The sequence below is a fragment of the Nannospalax galili genome, unplaced genomic scaffold (assembly GCF_000622305.1).
Source record: "Nannospalax galili isolate Female #2095 unplaced genomic scaffold, S.galili_v1.0 scaffold54, whole genome shotgun sequence".
NCBI classification, from domain to species: Eukaryota; Metazoa; Chordata; class Mammalia; order Rodentia; family Spalacidae; genus Nannospalax; species Nannospalax galili.
In genome coordinates, this window is record NW_008341028.1 from 4,261,494 (window position 1) to 4,280,272 (window position 18,779).

At 40.5% G+C, this 18,779-nt stretch overlaps 1 protein-coding gene across 7 annotated transcripts in view; it reads left to right on the forward strand.

The window, feature by feature from the left end:
* Positions 1-18,779, forward strand: part of Hecw1 (HECT, C2 and WW domain containing E3 ubiquitin protein ligase 1) — a 492,247-nt gene that overhangs the window by 371,750 nt on the left and 101,718 nt on the right. For all 7 annotated transcript variants that reach the window (XM_008836284.1, XM_008836287.1, XM_008836281.3 and 4 more), the window contains 3 exons: positions 3,084-3,223; positions 5,955-6,076; positions 8,670-8,855. In XM_008836284.1, the coding sequence (XP_008834506.1) occupies positions 3,084-3,223; positions 5,955-6,076; positions 8,670-8,855 (448 nt within the window). The remainder of the gene's footprint in view (positions 1-3,083; positions 3,224-5,954; positions 6,077-8,669; positions 8,856-18,779) is intronic.

Here is an 18,779-nt window from a genome sequence, read left to right on the forward strand (position 1 = left end):
AGGCAGCCAGCGAACTTCTCTTGAGATTGATGAGCAGATAAAGAAAAATAGAATTTTGTGATTTTTAGAAAATGCTGATTTCCTGTGATAAAACCTACTTACAGAAATTCAAGTAAGTATCCATGCTTTTAAATAAGTCTTCGTTATTTTCAAATATTTAAAGTTTTCTGTGATTCGGCATTAAGCAGTCACAAAAAGTACACTAGGTATGTGCCTCCTGTGTAATCACACACAGGGGGGCATTTTCTGATAACTTGCAGTTAGCCTGAGAAATTTACAAAAATTGATGCCTCATTAAAAAAAATGGAAATCCTTGTTAGTGCTGTGGGGAAAAAATGGAAATCCTTGTTAGTGCTGTGGGGAGGAGTTTTCCTGACTTCCCACTGGATTAGTATTAAGACTGAAGCAACAAGACACACACCCTGGGAAATGCGGAGTGTCTATAGTAGCCATGCTCAAACTCAGCCACTCACAGACACATATTCTTCCAGGTCTTAATGGCTCCACCGCTTGTTCCTGCTCCAGGAGCATCTCCTCCCTGCCTAGCTCCTACTTGAAATATGAAGACTGTCTTAGAGTGTTCCCTTGGGTTCTGTTCCCCAAGCAGCAGGTAGAGGGAAATAAGCAGGGCTTTGCTATTTGGAATCAAGGCCTGATTTTTTTAGCAGTGTGACTGTAAGTTTCACTCTACCAACAATAGCTTTACTCCCATCTCATCTTTTGGTCTGTTTTTGCTGATTCAGATGTTTCTGGAATTTTGGAATTGCTTATACTTTGCTTCTTACAGGATCAACTTTTTGCCATAATATTTTAAGAATTCTTTAACTCCCACGTGAATGTTCTGTTCAAGGGCTTTGTTTGGTTGGTTGGTTGATTATGATTAGCAGGTTTAGCATGGTTATGGAAGGTTTTGATTTTTTTGTTTGTATATTTATTTACATGTATGTGTGGTCAATGACAAATTACATATTTCAGCTGACTTTCTTATCAATGCTCATGAGCCTTTTATACACCATAATCTTTTTTTTCTTTTTTCTTTTTTTTATTTTATGTGTATGCGTGTATAGCCTGCATGTAGGTAAGTGCATCCATGTCATGCAATGCCCTTGGAGGACAGAAGAGGCTGTCAGACCCCTGGAACTGGAGTTACAGACAGTTGTTAGCTGCCATGTGGGTGCTGGGATTAGAACCTGGGTCTTCTGTAAGAACAACCAGTATTCTTAACCGCTGAGCCATCTCTCCAGCCCCATACACCATAATCTTTTGCTGCAAAAACAAAACAAGTAGAAGAGCCATTAACAAATAATTCCTGGTGAAACAGAAAAGAAGAGACTTTCTTTGTGATTTCTTCAGTCTGAGCTCCCTCACAGCTACTGGGTCCCATCACAAAACTATGACTTATACTATATTCATCCCCCCAAGAGGAAGAAATTTTGATTCTATATCATAAAAAGACAGTGGAAGAGCATGTGGGTCTTAAAAGATTCTTGAGCTATGATCTGCCATAAGGGACTAGGGTATTGTACCAATAGCAGCTTCTGCAGTCTTTGGCAAGCCTCAGCACCCACTTAAGGTTGGAAGCTCAGGCAGTTTCTCACTGATCACTCTGCCCTCCTGCCCTGTGTGTTCCCCAAGTTCTAGCGAGGAGATCACTGAGGGTGAACTTATACCCTCTCACAACCTCCCTGTCACAGAAAGGCAATAAATGTTTCCCTCAGGATCACTGTGCACATTCCACTCCCCTCCAGACACTGTTATGTGAGACCCTCTCAGGAAATGCTTCACAGTCACTGCTACAAGTAAAAGTGTCTTCTGACAGGTGTCAGAAGTGAGTGATGGCATGTCTCTAGATAAAATAAAACCCAAAGAGATTCTTTAGGGGGGCTGGGGAGATGGCTCAGCAGTTAAGAGCACTGGCTACTCTTGCAGAGGACCCAGGTTCAATTCCCAGCACCCACATGGCAGCTAACAACCATCTGTAACTCCAGTTGCAGGGGCTCAGTCACCCTCTTCTGCCCTCCATGGACACTGCATGACATGGGTACACTTACATATATGCAGGCATAACACTCATATATATAAAATAAAAATAAATAAATCCAAAAAAAGAGAGATCCTTAACGCTAGTGATTCCCAACATAGACATACAGAACAATATCTGAAGAGCTTTGTAGAAGCACAGATTTCAATTTTGTTTCAGTTTGTGTAATTTTGACAATCACTCTTGCAAGCAGGTTAGAGACCACGGTGGAAAACTCTGCTTTTAATGTCAGGGAAAGAACAGGGAAGTCTCCCCTTCAGGAGCCTTCTGCAGTAGAATCTGTCCATGCAGCTCTGGATGCACTCCTTGTTCGATCTTGGATTGCACTTGGAGATGTGCTAATTTACTGTTGTCTGGACTCTTCCCCCGCCCAGTTCCATGCCATTCCCCATCCCTTTTTTGAACACAAGACCTATATAAGCAATACATCCTTAGATATCACAACTGGCATGAGCTTACAGACTTTCAAACCAACATTTTTAACTCCAACCAACAGCTCCCCTTCCCATCCCACTATCCTCCCATGTCTTTAAGTCCTTTGGAATAGAGTTTTCTAGCTACCTGGTCAAAAAATCTGGTGGTGTGTGTGTGTGTGTGTGTGTGTGTGTGTGTGTGTGTGGTATATATGCCTGTGCATATGTTTGTGTCTATGTGGAGGCCAGAGGCTTCTAGCTACCTGGTCAAAAAATCTGGTGGTGTGTGTGTGTGTGTGTGTGTGTGTGTGTGTGTGTGTTTGAGACAGGGTCTCCCTGTAGCTGCAGCTGTCCTGGAACTCACTATGTAGAAGAGGCTGGCTTTGAACTCACAGAGATCCGCCTGCCTCTGCCTCCCAAGTGCTAGGATTAAAGACGTGCGCCACCATGCCCAGCTACTCTTACTGCTTCTTTTGGCTATCTTATGAAAATTTCAGACATTTTTATTATGACTTCAAAACAATTTATTTTTATAGAGCTCTCCAAGTACCTGATTCAGAGCATTAGACTCCAACAAGCAAACAAACAAAAGTTAATTCCTGTCTTTCCATTTTCTAATGCACACACAGGTATCAAAACATTCAGAGAACCATCGCAACAGAGAGACCTGAAGATGATTCCAGCAGCCAAAGCTGTGAGCAAGTTCCAGCAGGAGGAGGTGGAGGTGGAGGGAGTGACTCAGAGGCAGAGTCTTCTCAATCAAGCTTAGGTATTGGTGGAGGGGACCCCAGAACACTGGAGATGGCACCCTGTGGCAGTGACAGAACTGTACGAGCCTCATGGATAGTGGTGTGCCCCATAGAGAAGATAGCAACAAAGGAGGAGGAGGGTCAGTTTAGAGGAGAGAGAAGCATGGTGCCCACAGGATAAAGGAGACAACAAAGCTTCCCACGAGGAATGGGAGACAGAATGAGTACTCACATGTTATTAAGTAATGTGTTTGTGTTTGTCCTAAGGATATCCCACTTATAAATAAAACATATTAAGAATTCACAATCCATTTCAAATCTACTTCAAAGGAATCATGTATATTTAACATAAAACTCAGTTCACCCAACGAGGAATCTGGGGACAAAGAGGTTTTCTGGTGTACTTCTGGTTGTGTGCACAGTCCGTGAGCGTACTCTTACCATCTATCAGACCCTTATTTTCCTTTCTTTGAATCTAGCCTGGTTGAAATGTCAACAATGATATTTAAAAGGCATGAAACTGGCTTCCACATTTTATAACCATAACAATGTATAACATGACCATAGTGGCATCCCAGCAACCCACTTTTTCTTGGAAATGGGTTCAATAGTGTCACAGTCTCCAAAAGGCTCAGAGACAGTTTAGACAAACAGGTATTGTAATTCCCATTATGCCAGGATTCAGACAACTATGGCAACATAGATATTAGACATTTTATGTGGTTTCTTTTACATTTTTTTGTTTAAAAGTTTCATACATTTATAGAATGAATTTTAGTCATTTTCATCCCCCACTCCCTGCTCTCATCACCCTCTCTCTCCCACTTGGATCCTTCACAACAGATCCCCACCCTCTACTTTAGTGTCTTCTTTTTATGTATGATCCACTGAGTTTAATTAGTTTCTTGCCTGAGTATAGGTGGGAGGTTATTTACTGGAGGACAGGCAATATATCAGTGGTTACACCACTGAAAAAAATAACATAATACCCCCTTCCCCAACAAATGTTAACTGCCAAGAGTCCCGGGGCAGGGGCTGCCTTGGGATACTCTCTGTGATGAAATGATGAGCCCAGTCTTGTGCTGGTCTTATGCAGATAACCATAGCTGTAGTGAGTCCTTGAGTGCAATGACCATTTCGTATCTAGAAGACATCTTTCTGTAGCCTACTCTCTCTCTCTCTTATATTCTTAAATGTACACACACACAGTTCCACCAAGAATTTTAATTGACTACATTCTGTTTACTTTATCAAATGTACTAACAAGGCTGGATTAGGTTCCTCTATTGCTAATTTCTTTGTTCAGTCTTCTGAGAGACACAGTGTACAACAATCAAGTAATTAGAAACAGGATGAGAGAAGGTTCACAGAACTTTTTCTGAGTTTGGTATTGGATCACGTGTAATTTCCCATGTAACAAAATATCCTCACATTTAATGGCTAAATCTCTGAGCTGTGCACTGATCCCACAGATCTGCAGGTGATCAATGAGAGCTGAATTAAGCCAGGAGGTTGCTAGAGTCGTACACGGCTTTGGTCAACTGTTGTATTGGCTGTGGTCTGGCTGATTGAGATAGTCTCAGTTGGGTGATTTGTCCCTGTTTCCTGTGACTTGTTCTCATTATGAAATTAGGGACAGCAGAGAGACACACAAACTGCTAGAAACCTCACTCGGGACTGGCATATTGCTTCTGCCTCATTGAGCTGGATGAAACAAAGCCCAAGGTCAGCCAGCTCCGGTTCAACAAGGGGAAGCAGAAAAGTTCAATGCAGAGAAGCAGGACACTAAGAGGGGAAATGCTGACCTCTTCTATAAACTATCTTAACTATGGGTTAGCCATCCATAACAAAAAGAAGAGAGTCATCAAGATAAAAGAGAGGACGTATTTGAGGACTTGAACCTGGTTTAGACTATACAAGAACCCTACTGAGAAATGATTCCTAACCAACATAAAAACTCAAATTTTTAAAAACTCAAAATCTTTCAAAAAAGTATTTTGTGTGCCAACATAATACCACAAAAGGAAAAGTCCACACCATAAAATTTAACTGTTTAAAAATATTGTATAAACCAGGTATGATGGCACAAACTTTTAATCTTAGCACTTAGAAGGCTGAGACAGGAGGATCATGACTTTGAAGCCAGGCTGGGCATGTAAGAGTGTCTCAAAAAGAAATTTGTATAAAATTACCTCTAGGCTATGTATATCGGGTATAAATTAAAGGTACAAGAATTTCATGTTCAGACATGGGTCTAATCTCTATAATATCTCACCATGTATTGGTATATTCCAGAATTTGAAAAAAAAATTGAAGCATGTTTCTGGTCTTAATCATTTTGGATGCTGAATACTTGATCTGTGTGACATCTAGACATATCACCATAAAAAGCAGAAATCTGGGGGCTGGAGAAATGGCTCAACAATTAAGAGCACTGGCTGCTCTTGCAGAAGACCTGGGTTTGATTCCTAGCACCCACATGGCAGCTAACAACTGTCTGTAACTCCAGTTTCAGGGGAATCCAACACCCTCTTCTGAACTCTGAGGGTATTGTGTGGCACAAGTGCACTTACACACATGCAGGCAATATACTCATACATATATAATTAAAATAATAATAAATATTTTTAAAAAGAAAAGCAGAAATTTATGTGAGGGGAGGCTGTATGCTGCTACTCTGGAAAGATAAGAACGCAGCTTAAAGGACTTGTTTCCCCAATGTATTCCATTGCTTTGCTTCACTTTTTCCAGATCTGAGGAGAGAGGGGTCACTTTCTCCAGTCAACTCACAAAAAATCACCTTGCTGCTACAGTCCCCAGCGGTCAAGTTCATCACCAATCCTGAATTCTTCACTGTGTTGCATGCTAATTATGTAAGTGTCCCCCAAACAGAGGGAGGCTGATCTGGCTACATCAAAACCCCAAATAAGCTTTATGTAGTCATTTTAATGAAATTAAAAGACTAGAATTAGGGATGAGGTGGCCAAGTGGTTAAGGTGATGGACTGCTAAAAGACTAGAATTTTTCTTTGTGAGGGTGGGGAAAAAGAGAAAAATATGAAAGGCAACTCGAGCTGCTCTCACTGTTTATCTCCCAGAAAAGAAGGCAGGATTTGAAAATGCTGTTGCCTTTCTAAGGCTTTTCTTAGGATGTCAGAGAAAATTCTTGGAAACAATAGACATTATTTTTACTAGTCTTAAAATCTTAAAAGAGCAAGAGCACAAAGTGACCAAATACTCTTCAGCCTAAACCATTTTGTGAAATTTTAGACAGGCTTCAAATAGATAAATAGCTACATTTCTTTTTTTCACATAACTGAAACAGAAGCCAGAAGCAGAGGCGGTTTATTATAAGGAAACAGGATTATCTCATGGTACCCAAGGTCCAGAAGCAAGAGACCGGGGTGGGAGGACTAGAAGGAAAAATTAGGCTGAGCGTCTCTTTCTATGGCTTTTTTTGGCTTTGCTTGCGTGTCAGCCTCTGCCTTACCACACACCTCCTTGTCCTTGTTTCCGGCACAGTCTGTCCAGCACAGGCACGATTTCCAAATTTATGCTCTGCAGTGGACCTTGCCTGTGTTTGCTTTGGATGTGACAATTTTTTTTCTCTTTTTCCATTTGTCTTTCTTCTTTTATTTGACAGTGACAGAGATTGAACCCAGGGTCTTGTGCGTGCTAATCAAACACTCTACCTCTGAGCTACATCCCTATATATACAAATTAATTTTTTGAAGTTTTATTAAAAATTATACAGTTTAGGGGCTGGAGAGATGGCACAGTGGTTAAGAGTACTGACTGCTCTTGCAGAGGACCCGGGTTCGATTCCCAGCACCCACATGGCAGCTATGAACCATCCTTGAGTCCAGTTCCAGGGGAATCTAATGCCCTCTTCTGACATCCACAGCATTGCACAACATGGGTGCACTCACATACATGCAGGCAATACACTCATACACATAAAATAAAAATAATAAATTTTTTTAATTAGACAGTTTGTAGCAAAATGAAAAATAGTCACCAAGAACAATAATGGCATTATCTTAATGGGTATAGCCAACAAATCAGTGTCTGATCATGTCCAGTTCCCACTGCATTATTGATCAAGGGAATCAAAAAGGAAGCCCAACTTCCACAACCACTCCTAAGATGAACAATACTAATTAGATTCCTATGCAATGCACAAATGATTCCTATTACTTCAATATGCATAAAATTGGGTACATACATCCACCATGGAAAAAGGACAAAATCTCTATTCATTTTCTTTTCAAATTGCCCTTGTTCTCAAATCTACATAGTATAGTGTGCCCACAACATGCTTTGGACACGGTTTTTGAAAATATTATGGTGACATTAAGTGTGATTTGATTTCATAAATATACCTTTTTCATTGAATGTTTGGAAACATTTTCCGAAAAGCAGTGACATGATATGATATTCATTAATTTTTCCATTCAACAAACATCTTCTGCAATTTGTGCACATATCTAGATACTTGAATCACAAAGACAGATCAAGGAGACACCTATGAGGAAGATTCTTGTTTTGTGGACACGCAATGTGTACAGACCACCAGTCAAACATAACAGGACAGAGCCCAAAGTGAGGGAAGGCAGAGTGTGTGGGAGACGTGAGACCAAAGGCAAAGGCTATATTGAGTCGTGGAGGTTGAAAGGAAGTGGGAGGAGGGCCAGGCCAAGAGGCAATGTGTTAGGAAGGACACAGCTGCCAAGGTTACAGTGTGGCTGCAGGGTGGGGAAGACAGGAAAGAAATGCTGATGACTCAGCTGGAAACGCTGGCAAACTATACAAAGGCACCTGTTCTACTGCAGTGGGCCGCAGGAGCCCACAGCGGTCTTGGAAACTGGCTTCAGTGACTAAGTACTTTGATAAAGCAATTTCTCTGGCAGAATCTCAGAGAGATAGTGAGGGGTCTGAGACTAGTGATATGTTTGTGTGTGGTGCCTATGTATCATAAAATTATGATTTGATTCATTTAGGAATTCCTAGAACTTCCTTTGTTTTTCTCATTCCCTCTCCCTAAGACATTATATACAATTCACAAGAAAGACAGGGCCTCTGAATTCCAGCCTCGAGGCTCCAGTGACCCTGAATCACTGCCATGTGTCAGATATAGATAAGAGCATAAGATGATGCATGTGCAGTCAGAGAAGGGAATCGGGAGCAATGCCCAGAGACAAAGTGTGGCTGAGACTAGGGAGGAGGCACAGAAGGGAAGGTGTCCAAGGCCTCTGAGAAGCCAGGTAGGACTGCTATGAAAAACAAGCCTATGTTTGCTGACAGTACTACTTCTTTTCTGAGAAGTCTGCTCCTAAAGCCTCCATTTCAAGCCCACACAAATCACTCTAGTGCAATCATACTGTACCGTGTTAAAGCACTTGCCGTGTGTTTACTCTGTTTCCTAATTTCACATTTTATGCTCTCATCTGCCCTGTCCTGCCCCCAGAGTGCCTACCGGGTCTTCACAAGCAGTACTTGCTTGAAGCACATGATTCTGAAAGTCCGACGAGATGCTCGAAACTTTGAACGCTACCAGCACAACCGGGACTTGGTGAATTTCATCAATATGTTTGCAGACACTCGACTGGAACTGCCCCGGGGCTGGGAAATCAAAACTGACCAGCAGGGAAAGGTGAGGGTAATTAACAGGTGGGCCTTTCACCAAATGCTCTGGGTCACCAAGGAAGGAGACTGGGAAGAAACTGAGAAGACTGTGGGGAAGAAAGCTCCTGTCTCAGATGCAATATTGGCTCCTGGGAAGAAGTGAGGCAGGGTCTGTCCGTATCAGGTTTCTTACTCTTGGAGGGAAGTTGAGCTGGGGTCACAGACTATGCATTGTGGAATATTTAGCTGCATCCTTAGCCTCTGCCTTCTTGACGCCAAGTTGTAATATTGCAATGTCCCTTAAACATGCTTGATTGAGGACTGCTCCCTACTTTACCTCTTTTGAATTTTCCATTCAGTGTTTCTGTTCAATGGCCTGTCTATTGCATTGCCTCCTTAGACAGCTAACTTCCAGGGACTAGTTACTATTGGTTAACTGAGAGTGACATTATTACATTGTGATTTCCCTAACAAGCCTTCACTTGTCCTTAGAACAGCATGCCCAACAGAGATGGGATTTTTAGGTCCCATGTAATGTTTCTGGCCTGTATTTTGTCTGATGACCTCAACTTGAATGGCCTTTCCTAGACATGGTTCGGAGAAGCCCAGCATGTCTGCTAGAGTGAAAATGTTTTCTTAATCATCACATCACCTCAGTGTATTTATAAGAGACCAATTAGTTTACTAAAGGATTGTCCCTATAAAGATCTCTTACGAACTTTGCTAGAAAAAATCTCCCCCTTTCTTATGATCAAAAGAAGCAGAATCTTTGGCATCAAACATATGGTTGAGTGGGAAGCTGCATTGCACAGTTCTTTGCCACTGTGACCATGGACCTGCACATCCATAGTTCTCCAAAAGGAGCTGATAGGACAATATCCCCTGGGGCCTACAAATCTCTTTCCCACATAGTGTGCCTAAGAAGACGGTCTCTCTAGAGTGTGAGCAAAGAATGTAAGTTCATTGGTGAAGTTGATGTCTAGGACCAGCAACTCTGGAGCCAACGATGAATTGCAGTAAGTGTAACACAAAAGTCACTGTGGCCAGAAACTACTGCCTAAACCCTTCCTGTCCACTGCCTGTGACCACAGTATTGGGTTTTTTGGGGTTTTGTTTTTTGTTTGGGGGGTTTTTTTTTGTTGTTGTTGTTGTTCTTTTTGAAACAGGGTCTCCCTGTAGCCCCAGCTGGCCTGGAACTCACTATGTAGACCAGGCTGGCCTAGAACTCACAGAGATCCACCTGCCTCTGCCTCCCAAGTGCTGGGACTACAGGCATGCACCACCACACCCGGCAGAACCACAGTATTGTGAGGACTTCAGATATAGGTGGGGAATGAAGCCCGAGCCAGAACAGAAAGTAAAGGAGCATCTTGTCAAAATTAGATGCATGTACCTCATCCCATGGCCTTCAGTAGCCACGCTCTCATGCGTTGCTTAATCAGTATGCCAAGAGGACACTGCTGTGAATGAGCTGCTATGAACAAAGCAGTGCTTCTTGGACAACCAGCACATACTCCTATGAACAATGTGCTTAGCCTTGGATTCCCACGACAGCTGTTTTTGCACCAACAGTAGGAAGCAGTAGACTGACAGGGAGGCCTGCAAATGTATCAAGCTCTGACCCTTCATTTCGTCATCTCTACAGCAAATGGTACTGTCACATCCTGGTCCTCAAGTGTATAGAGAACACCATGGCTGAGATACAAAGTTTCATTCCAGTTTGGAATGCCTCATAGGAATTTTCTGACATGAGACTTTCTTCCTCTCCATTTCTGATTGGTAAAATATCATCCACAAAAAATACTAATTTAAAATGAGAAAGCTTTCAGTCTTGATACAAACTAGCTATGTGACTGTACACACAAATGCACAAATGATCTCACCAATTGCTTATTAATTGAATATGCATTGAATTAGACAGAATTCCTGGGTCACTGCTGGAATTTCAGCCTTAAACTTGAAATGCATTATTACAGTCTGTAGGATGAGTCAGAAAAAAACATTAGAGGTTGGTAGAATAGAATGGGTGCCAGGGCCCACCTATAAAGACTGGTTTGATTCATCTAGAACACATCACCCTGGCCAGTCACTTTACCTCTCTGGGTCTTACTTTTTCTTATCACAACACGGTGATAGCATGCCTGCCTTGCCTTCATGATATTATAACCAGATGAAAATGATAAATAAGTTAATGCAAGGATAAATGGTAATACTATGGCAGATTTGTAGCATCTGCCATTCTGCCTCTTAATGCAGAAGAGGAGTAAATGCATCCATCAAAGGGAAAAACCTCAGAGAGTAATAAAAGAACACCTCCTTGCCAGAGCCCATAAAAGATGGAAATCAAGAGAAAACTATTTCTGGACCAAATCCTATAAGCTTAGCTCTGTAACCTAGAAAGAATGTGCTGTATAGGAGACTAGGAACCCAAAGTTGGAGTGATGTAGCTCATAGCTCACTGTATAAGAGCTGCCTTCATGACTGGCTGGACCAGCTTCCTTCTACAACTCTGAATTGTTCTTGCATACCTCATCCTGGCCAAGTTGTTTTCTAGCTTTATCTAAATGTTCAGAAATGACAGTCTTTAATTTTTAATGCACCACGACAGGAAGCAGAGGATCTAGGGCAGAGCAGTTGGGTATATTTGAATGAATGGCAATCTCCTCAAACTAAAACGGAAAGAGCCCAGAGCTGTGACATTGCTAGACTATAGCAAGGACTAAAATAGTCTAACTCATTTGTCAACTTGGAAGTATGAGAAAGGACACAACCTCCCACAGGACTTGAGTAGAGAACAACCATGAGCCTCACAGCTGGCCTGAGCAAAGGGGCCACTCACCATCTAGGGAGGCACTGGGGCTTCAGGCTGTAGTACCGTGCCACAGAGTAGGCATGAAACTGGAGTGGATTCCACAGAGGAAGCTTATAAAAGCACATACATAAATAATTCAGAAAGTTTAAAAAGAAAAGACAATATAATATGAAAACAATGACAGAAAGGTCAATGGTAATGAATAGTTCAAATTCATAATCTAATGATTATTAAATAAGGTCAGAGAAAATTTTATATTCATAAATGATACAAATAAAGGTTCAATACAGTCATATGTGGTCGCACATACCTTTAATTCCAGGGCTCCAGACACTGAACAGGAGGATTATTAGTTTAAGCCTACCCTAGGCTGCAGAGCCAGACCCCCATCTCTAAACAAAACAAAACAGAACAAAATTATAAATATAACATATGTTGTATAGGACTGTCCTCTGACAGACAGACACCATCTTCCTGAGCTCAGCTGCACCAACTGCTTGCCTAAGAGCATCACAGCTGGGCTTGTTGACTGCTTACACCCCACACACACTCTCTGCCCCACCCATACCCTTAGCCCTGTGGGTCCTGTGAATTGAGTTCAAGTTGTCAAGCTTTTACCTGCCATTTCACAAACCCAAGAAATATATTTTTGTTAATGAAACAGTCGTTACTTATTTTGTTAAAATAGAGCTTATATAAGTAATTAAACAAAAGATATACAGACAATGGAATATTGTTCAACCTTCAAAGGGAATGACATTTTGACACATGCTACAATGCGGATGAACCTTGGAAACTACAGTAAGTGAAATCAGCCAGACACAAAAGAATAAATATGAACATTAGTTGGAAACGTGTTATATTAGTGAGAAACACAGAGAGCATTGAAACTAACAAAGAGCCCTAAAAGAGTAGTACTCATAAGAAATTTTAGTGCTGGGGCTGGAGAGATGGCTCAGCAGTTAAGAACACTGAATGTTCTTGCAGAAGACCTGGGTTTGAATCCCAGCACCCACGTGGCAGCTAACAACTGTCCGTAACTCCAGTTCCAGGGGATCCGACAGTCTCTTCTGTCCTCCAAGGACATTGCACGACACGGGTGCACTTACCTACATGCAGGCAATACATGCGTACACATAAAAATATAAAAATAGTAAATAAAATAAAAAGCAAAAAAAGAAATTTAAATGCAATAAAGCTAGGAAAAGGATGATTTGGAAAAATGAACTCTTGAAGAAAACTATCAAATTACAACCACACAACATTCTAAGTAAACTTCAGAAAGGAAAGATTAATGTTAACAACACAGTAAAAAATACATTTACACTTTCTACTGACTTTTGGAGAGCGACGATTGAGAGATTTGAATTCATAGGTAAATTTTTTTAATTATGCCTTGAAAAATAGGAACTGGGGAGATGGCTCAGTGGTTAAGAACACTAGCTGCTCTTGCAGAAGACCTGGGTTTGATTCCCAGCAACCACATGACAGCTAACAACCATCCATAACTTCAGTTCTGGAGATCCGACATCTTCTTCTGTCCTCCACAGGCACTGTACAACACAGATGCACTTACATATATGTAGGCATAACATCCATATACATAAAATAAAAACAAATAAGTTTAAATTTATATATTAGAAAATAAAGCAAAAATTCAAAAGCAAATGCAAAAGCAGATGCTTAACTAAGCACATATTGAAATAAATTAGAAAGCCTTACTATCTTAACCACTAACATAAAGAAAATAGACATTGAAGGTAATACCTTAATGAAACTGATGAACTGACCTATGAAAACATGTTTACTTTTGTAATTTCTGTGGCAAATTATAATTCACCATTACTCACCTTTTAACCATTCTAAGAATCCTCTGAAAAGTACCTACCATTTGTGAAAGTATTTGACACAACCATTGCAATCATGAACTCACAGCACCTGAGGATGCCTGCACAAGACTGGACTTGCCAACAGCCGGCCATGAATGGAGGAGGAGCTCATGAGGCCCTGCTCCTCCCTGCTGAACTATTGGCTATTGATGGATTCTAGACAAGTGGAAGGCGTTGTCTCCAGTTGTGTATCTGCTGGTGAGCCCACCACACTCCATTAGATAATTCTAAATCTAAGGTCACTCACATAGCCTTAGTTAAACTTACTGGGTCACAAAACAATGCAAAAAGACATGAACATGGCATCGGGACCTATGGGGAGAAGCAGAGGTTAACAGAGGTCAGAGCGAGATAAAGAGGTCAAGGAGATTGATTAGTCAGAATGAATTACATGTATAAATTTTCCAAAAAGCAAATTTAGTTAATAAAAAATAAATTTTAAAATAAAGCATTATAAGATGGATAGCCACGTGATAGTAAATCTGCACAAGAGTCATTAAAATAGTTTCATATGGATCAATTAATTACTTTGAATATTTTTCTAGCTTTTATCTCAGTAATCAATTCAACACTGAGGAACTTACAGTAAAAATATCACATATGCATAAATCTAAAGAACCTTCTTAATTTATAAACTTCTAGGCTACATATTTGAATCGTAAAGTCTACCTTTAATATTTTTTGATTTAGCTAATGTTTGTTTGCTTTAAATCTCCTGCATAAACTGGTGAGATTCACTAGGCATGTTTCTAAAAGCAATCCTTTTTTGAGTCTGTTTTTCATGAACTTGGGGAGCAGCACTGTCCATCCAAGCAAGGTACCTCCACTCAAACTTTGTCTTTAAATTATAAATTTTAATTAGCTGACAAAATAATGGATTTCTATAAGGCATTTCCATACACCCTTCGTTTTGGTTGACTCCCTCCTTATCCATTCTCCCCATCTTCCCAACCCATCCCCACTTAAACCTTCAACCTCCAGCATTCCCCAGCTTTTTTTGATATTTACATGTGTTTTACATTTGTCCTCTAAATATATATTTCAAGACAATAGGTTTCCATAAGGATTTTTCATGCACCCTTCATTTTAGTTAGCCCTTCCTCTCTACCTGCTTAAACCTTTCTGAATGGCCCCTTTCTAGTTTCCTGGCTTCTACATGTACTCCAAGTTAGACACACATAACAAAAATTCGAACCTACAGCCCACAATGAAAGAGAACATGTGCCATTTATCTTTCTAGGTCTGGGCTACCTCATTCAATATGATTTTTTTTCTAGTTTTATTCATTTACCTACAAATTTCCTGATTCCATTTTTCTTTACAGTTGAATAAAATTCCATTAATTATATTATATATATACCACATTTTTTCTTATTCATTCATCATTTGATGGGCATCTAGGTTTATTCCATTTCCTAGCTACTGTAAGTAGAAAATAATAAACTTTTCCTGGTTCCCTGCCTAGAATTGATGCCAAGCCACTCTTGTCTCTATAGTAGGGTATAAAGTCATTTGGACATATGCTCAGGAGTGGTACAGCTGAGTCATGTGATATTTCTAGTTCTAATTTTTGGAGACTCCTCTAGGCTTATTTCCAAAGTGGTTTCACTAATTTACACTCCTCCAAGAGTGCATCAGTGCTCTCCTTTCATCACAGCCATGCCAACATTCATTGTCATTTGTACTGCTGATGATGGCCATTCTGACAAGGTGAGATGGAAAATATGGTTTTTGTCTATATTTCCCTTATGGCTAGGGATGTTGAACACTTTTAAAAATGTTTACAAGCCATTTGTATTTCTTCAATTAGGAACTTTCTATTCAGCTGCAAGCCGGCGTGGTGGTGCACGCCTTTAATCCCAGCACTCAGAGGCAGAGACAGGCAGATCTCTGTGAGTTCGAGGCCAGCCTGGTCTATATAGTGAGTTCCAGGCCAGCTGGGGCTACAGGGAGACCTCAAAAATACCAAGAAAAATTATAGGTTTTGCTTTCTTGATGTCTGTTTGCTTCTTTGAGATTTTGTGGAGTCTATTCAATAATCACCTATCAGATTAATAGCTGGTGAAGAATCTGTGCGCTCCTCTTCATCTGATGGACAGTTTCCATTGCTGTTTGTTATGCAGCTTTTAGCTATGCATATGGACTCTTAAAAATTATATTGGCCCCTTTAATCTATTGTTGTACTTTCCTTTTGGGTGTTTAAGGCCATACAGTTGGCCAAGATAAGCCAATTTATTTTTACTCTTAAGATCATTTGAGGATCTGTTCCTCAGGGGTCACATGGCCTTGGGAGGAGCCCCTGACTCCTTTCTTTTACTGGTTCTGCCTATGTGAAGATGAGTCAAAAGTCCTGCTCGACCATGGTTGGCTTTGCTTGGAAGCATGGAGGAAATGATTCCTCTGTGTTGACCCTCCACTTTGGGGACTGGACACTGGTTCAAGTCCATCTCATGGGGTCTCATCAGCCTCCCTGAACAAGAGGACAGGTGACCCACCACAATTACAGGACATTTTGAGAGATGCTCATAGTCCCCTGGAACTACAAGACCTAGGAGGGCAAGGAGCAAAAACTGTCCTTTATGTCCCTCTGACGAAATTAGTATAGGACTCAAAGTATGTCTGTTAAACATCCAAGAAGGTTAGTTCCACCAGTCTAGTACTTTTAATTACTGTGTGCATGTAGATAAATCTTGGGCAAAGACCAATTGTTCTCAGATAGACCTTACCTAGACATAGTATTCTTGATCTTCTATTTATAATTTGACAGTAGGTTGTAGGAGTAAAATGGTTCCCTCTGGTTTTCAAAACTAGCTAGGTATTGTTTATCTCTCTCATTGTCTCACCCCTCCATCATGGTTTTCCCACTTAAGGTGCCCCCATTTCTCCCCTTTCTCCTTTAATAATACCCTTCTCCTACGGTCCTACCCCTCTTGAGCTCCTTCTTCCCTTTATCCCCTAGGTTCCTTGTATACCCTTCCTTCACCCCCTCCCTTAAACTAACCCAATTTTTATTGGTATCTCCTTTATTAAAGCCTGTTTCCTACTGTTCTTCTCTTTCAGGTTCTTTCTTGTCCTTTACCTCCCTGTTTCCTTTCCATTATCCTGGTTCCTGTAGTTATGTCTGGATACATACTCACTTATCGGGGTTTGGTTCTAACATCCACATATGAGGGACAACATATGTCTATTTTTTTCAGAGTCTGTATTACATTACTTAGTATAAGAGTTTCTAGTTCCATCCATTTACCTCCAAATTTCATGATTTCTTTACTTCTGATTAAAACTCCATCATATAAATGAACCATATTTTCATTATCCACTCATCAATTGAGGGACACTTAGGTTGCTTCCATCTCTTAGCTATTGTGAAAGAGCAGCAAAAAACATGGATGTACAAGTGTCTCTGCAATAGGATGAGTTCTTTGGGTATATGCCAAGGAGTGGTATAACTGGATCAAATGGGAGGTTCATTTGTAATTCTTTTTTCGGTCTTTTTGAGACAGGGTCTCCCTGTAGTTCCAGCTGTCCTGGAACTCAATATGCAGACAAGGCTGGCCTTGAACTCACAGAGATCCACCTGCCTCTCCCTCCCAAGTGCTGGGATTAAAGGCGTGTGCCACCACACTCAGCCATTTGTTCTTTTTTAAAAGTTCTCCACATTGCTTTCCATAGGTGTTGAACAAGTTTATAGCCCCACAAGCAGTGGAGGAGTGTTTCCCCTTCCCCACATCCTCTCCAACAGTTGGTACCATTTGTTCTCTTGATCTTAGCCAGTCTGACTGGGGGTAAGATGAAATCTTAAAGTCATTTTAATTTGCATTTCCCTAATTACTAGTGATGTTGAACATCTTTTAAGATGCTTCTTAGCCATCTTTATTTCTTTTTTTGAGAACTCTCTGTTCACTGATGTGTCTCTGGTAAAGATTTTCTCCCATTCTGTGGGTTTTTTGTTTGCTTCCCTGGTTGCCTCATTTGATGTACAGAAAGAAGCTTTTTAGTTTAATGAGGTCCCATTTGTTAATTCTTGCCCTTGTTTCCTGAGCAATGGATGTAGGATTTAGAAAATCCATTCATTCCTACACCTATACCTTGTAGGTTTTTCCCAATGTTTTCTTCTAACAGTTTCAGAGTTTCAGGCTTTACATTGAGGTCTTTGAGACATTTGGAATTGACTTTTTGTGCAGGGTGAGAGATAGGGGTTTAGTTTCATTCTTCTACAGGTGGAGATCCAGTTTTGCCAGCACCATTTGCTGAACATGCTGTCTTTCCTCCAGTGAATGTTCTTGGCCCCTTTGTCAAATATCAGATAGATGCAGTTGCATTTACTCATATTTGGGTCTTCAATTTTGTTCCATTGATCTATGGGTCTATTTTTGTGCCAGTTCCAGGTTGTATTTATGACTATAGCTCTGTAATGCAGCATTGCTCTTAGTGCTCAGGGTTTCTTTGGCTATCCAAGGTCTTTTGCGCTTCCATATGAATGTTAGGATGGTTTTTTCCAAGTCTGTGAAAAATGTCATGGGGATTTTGATTGGCATTGCATTGAATCTATATATGACTCTTGGTAGGATGGTCATTTTCACAATATTAATTCTTCCAATCCATGAGCGTGGGAGATCCTTCCATCTTCTGATGTCTTCCTCAATCTCTTTCTTTAAAGATTTAAAATTTTCCTTGTAGAGCTCTTTAATGTCTTTGGTCAGGTTTATTTTGAGATTTTTTTTGCAGGTATTGTGAAGGGGACTGTTTCTATGTGCTCTTTCTCTGATTGCTTGTTATTGGTATATAGAAAGGCTACAGACTTTTGTAGGTTAATTTTGTAACCTGCCACTTTATTGAATGTGTTAATAATTTCTAGAAATTTTCTGGTGGAATTTTTGGCATCTGTTAGATATAATATCATATCACCTGCAAAAAGGGATAATTTGATCTCTTCTTTTCCAATTATTACTCCTTTAATTTCCTTCTCTTGTCTTATTGCTCTTGCAAGAGTTTCAAGCACTATGTTAAATAGAAGTGGAGGAGATAGTGGGCAGCCTTATCTGGTTCCTGATTTCAATGGGAATGCTTCCAGTTTTTCTCCGCTTATAATGATGTTGGCTGTGGGTTTCTTATATATGGTTTTAATTATGTTGAGGTAGTTCCCTCCAGTCCAATTTCCTTTAGGATTTTGAACATAAATCCATGCTGAATTTTGTCAAAACCCATTTCTGCATCTATTGAGATGACAATGTGGTTTTTGTCTTTGAGT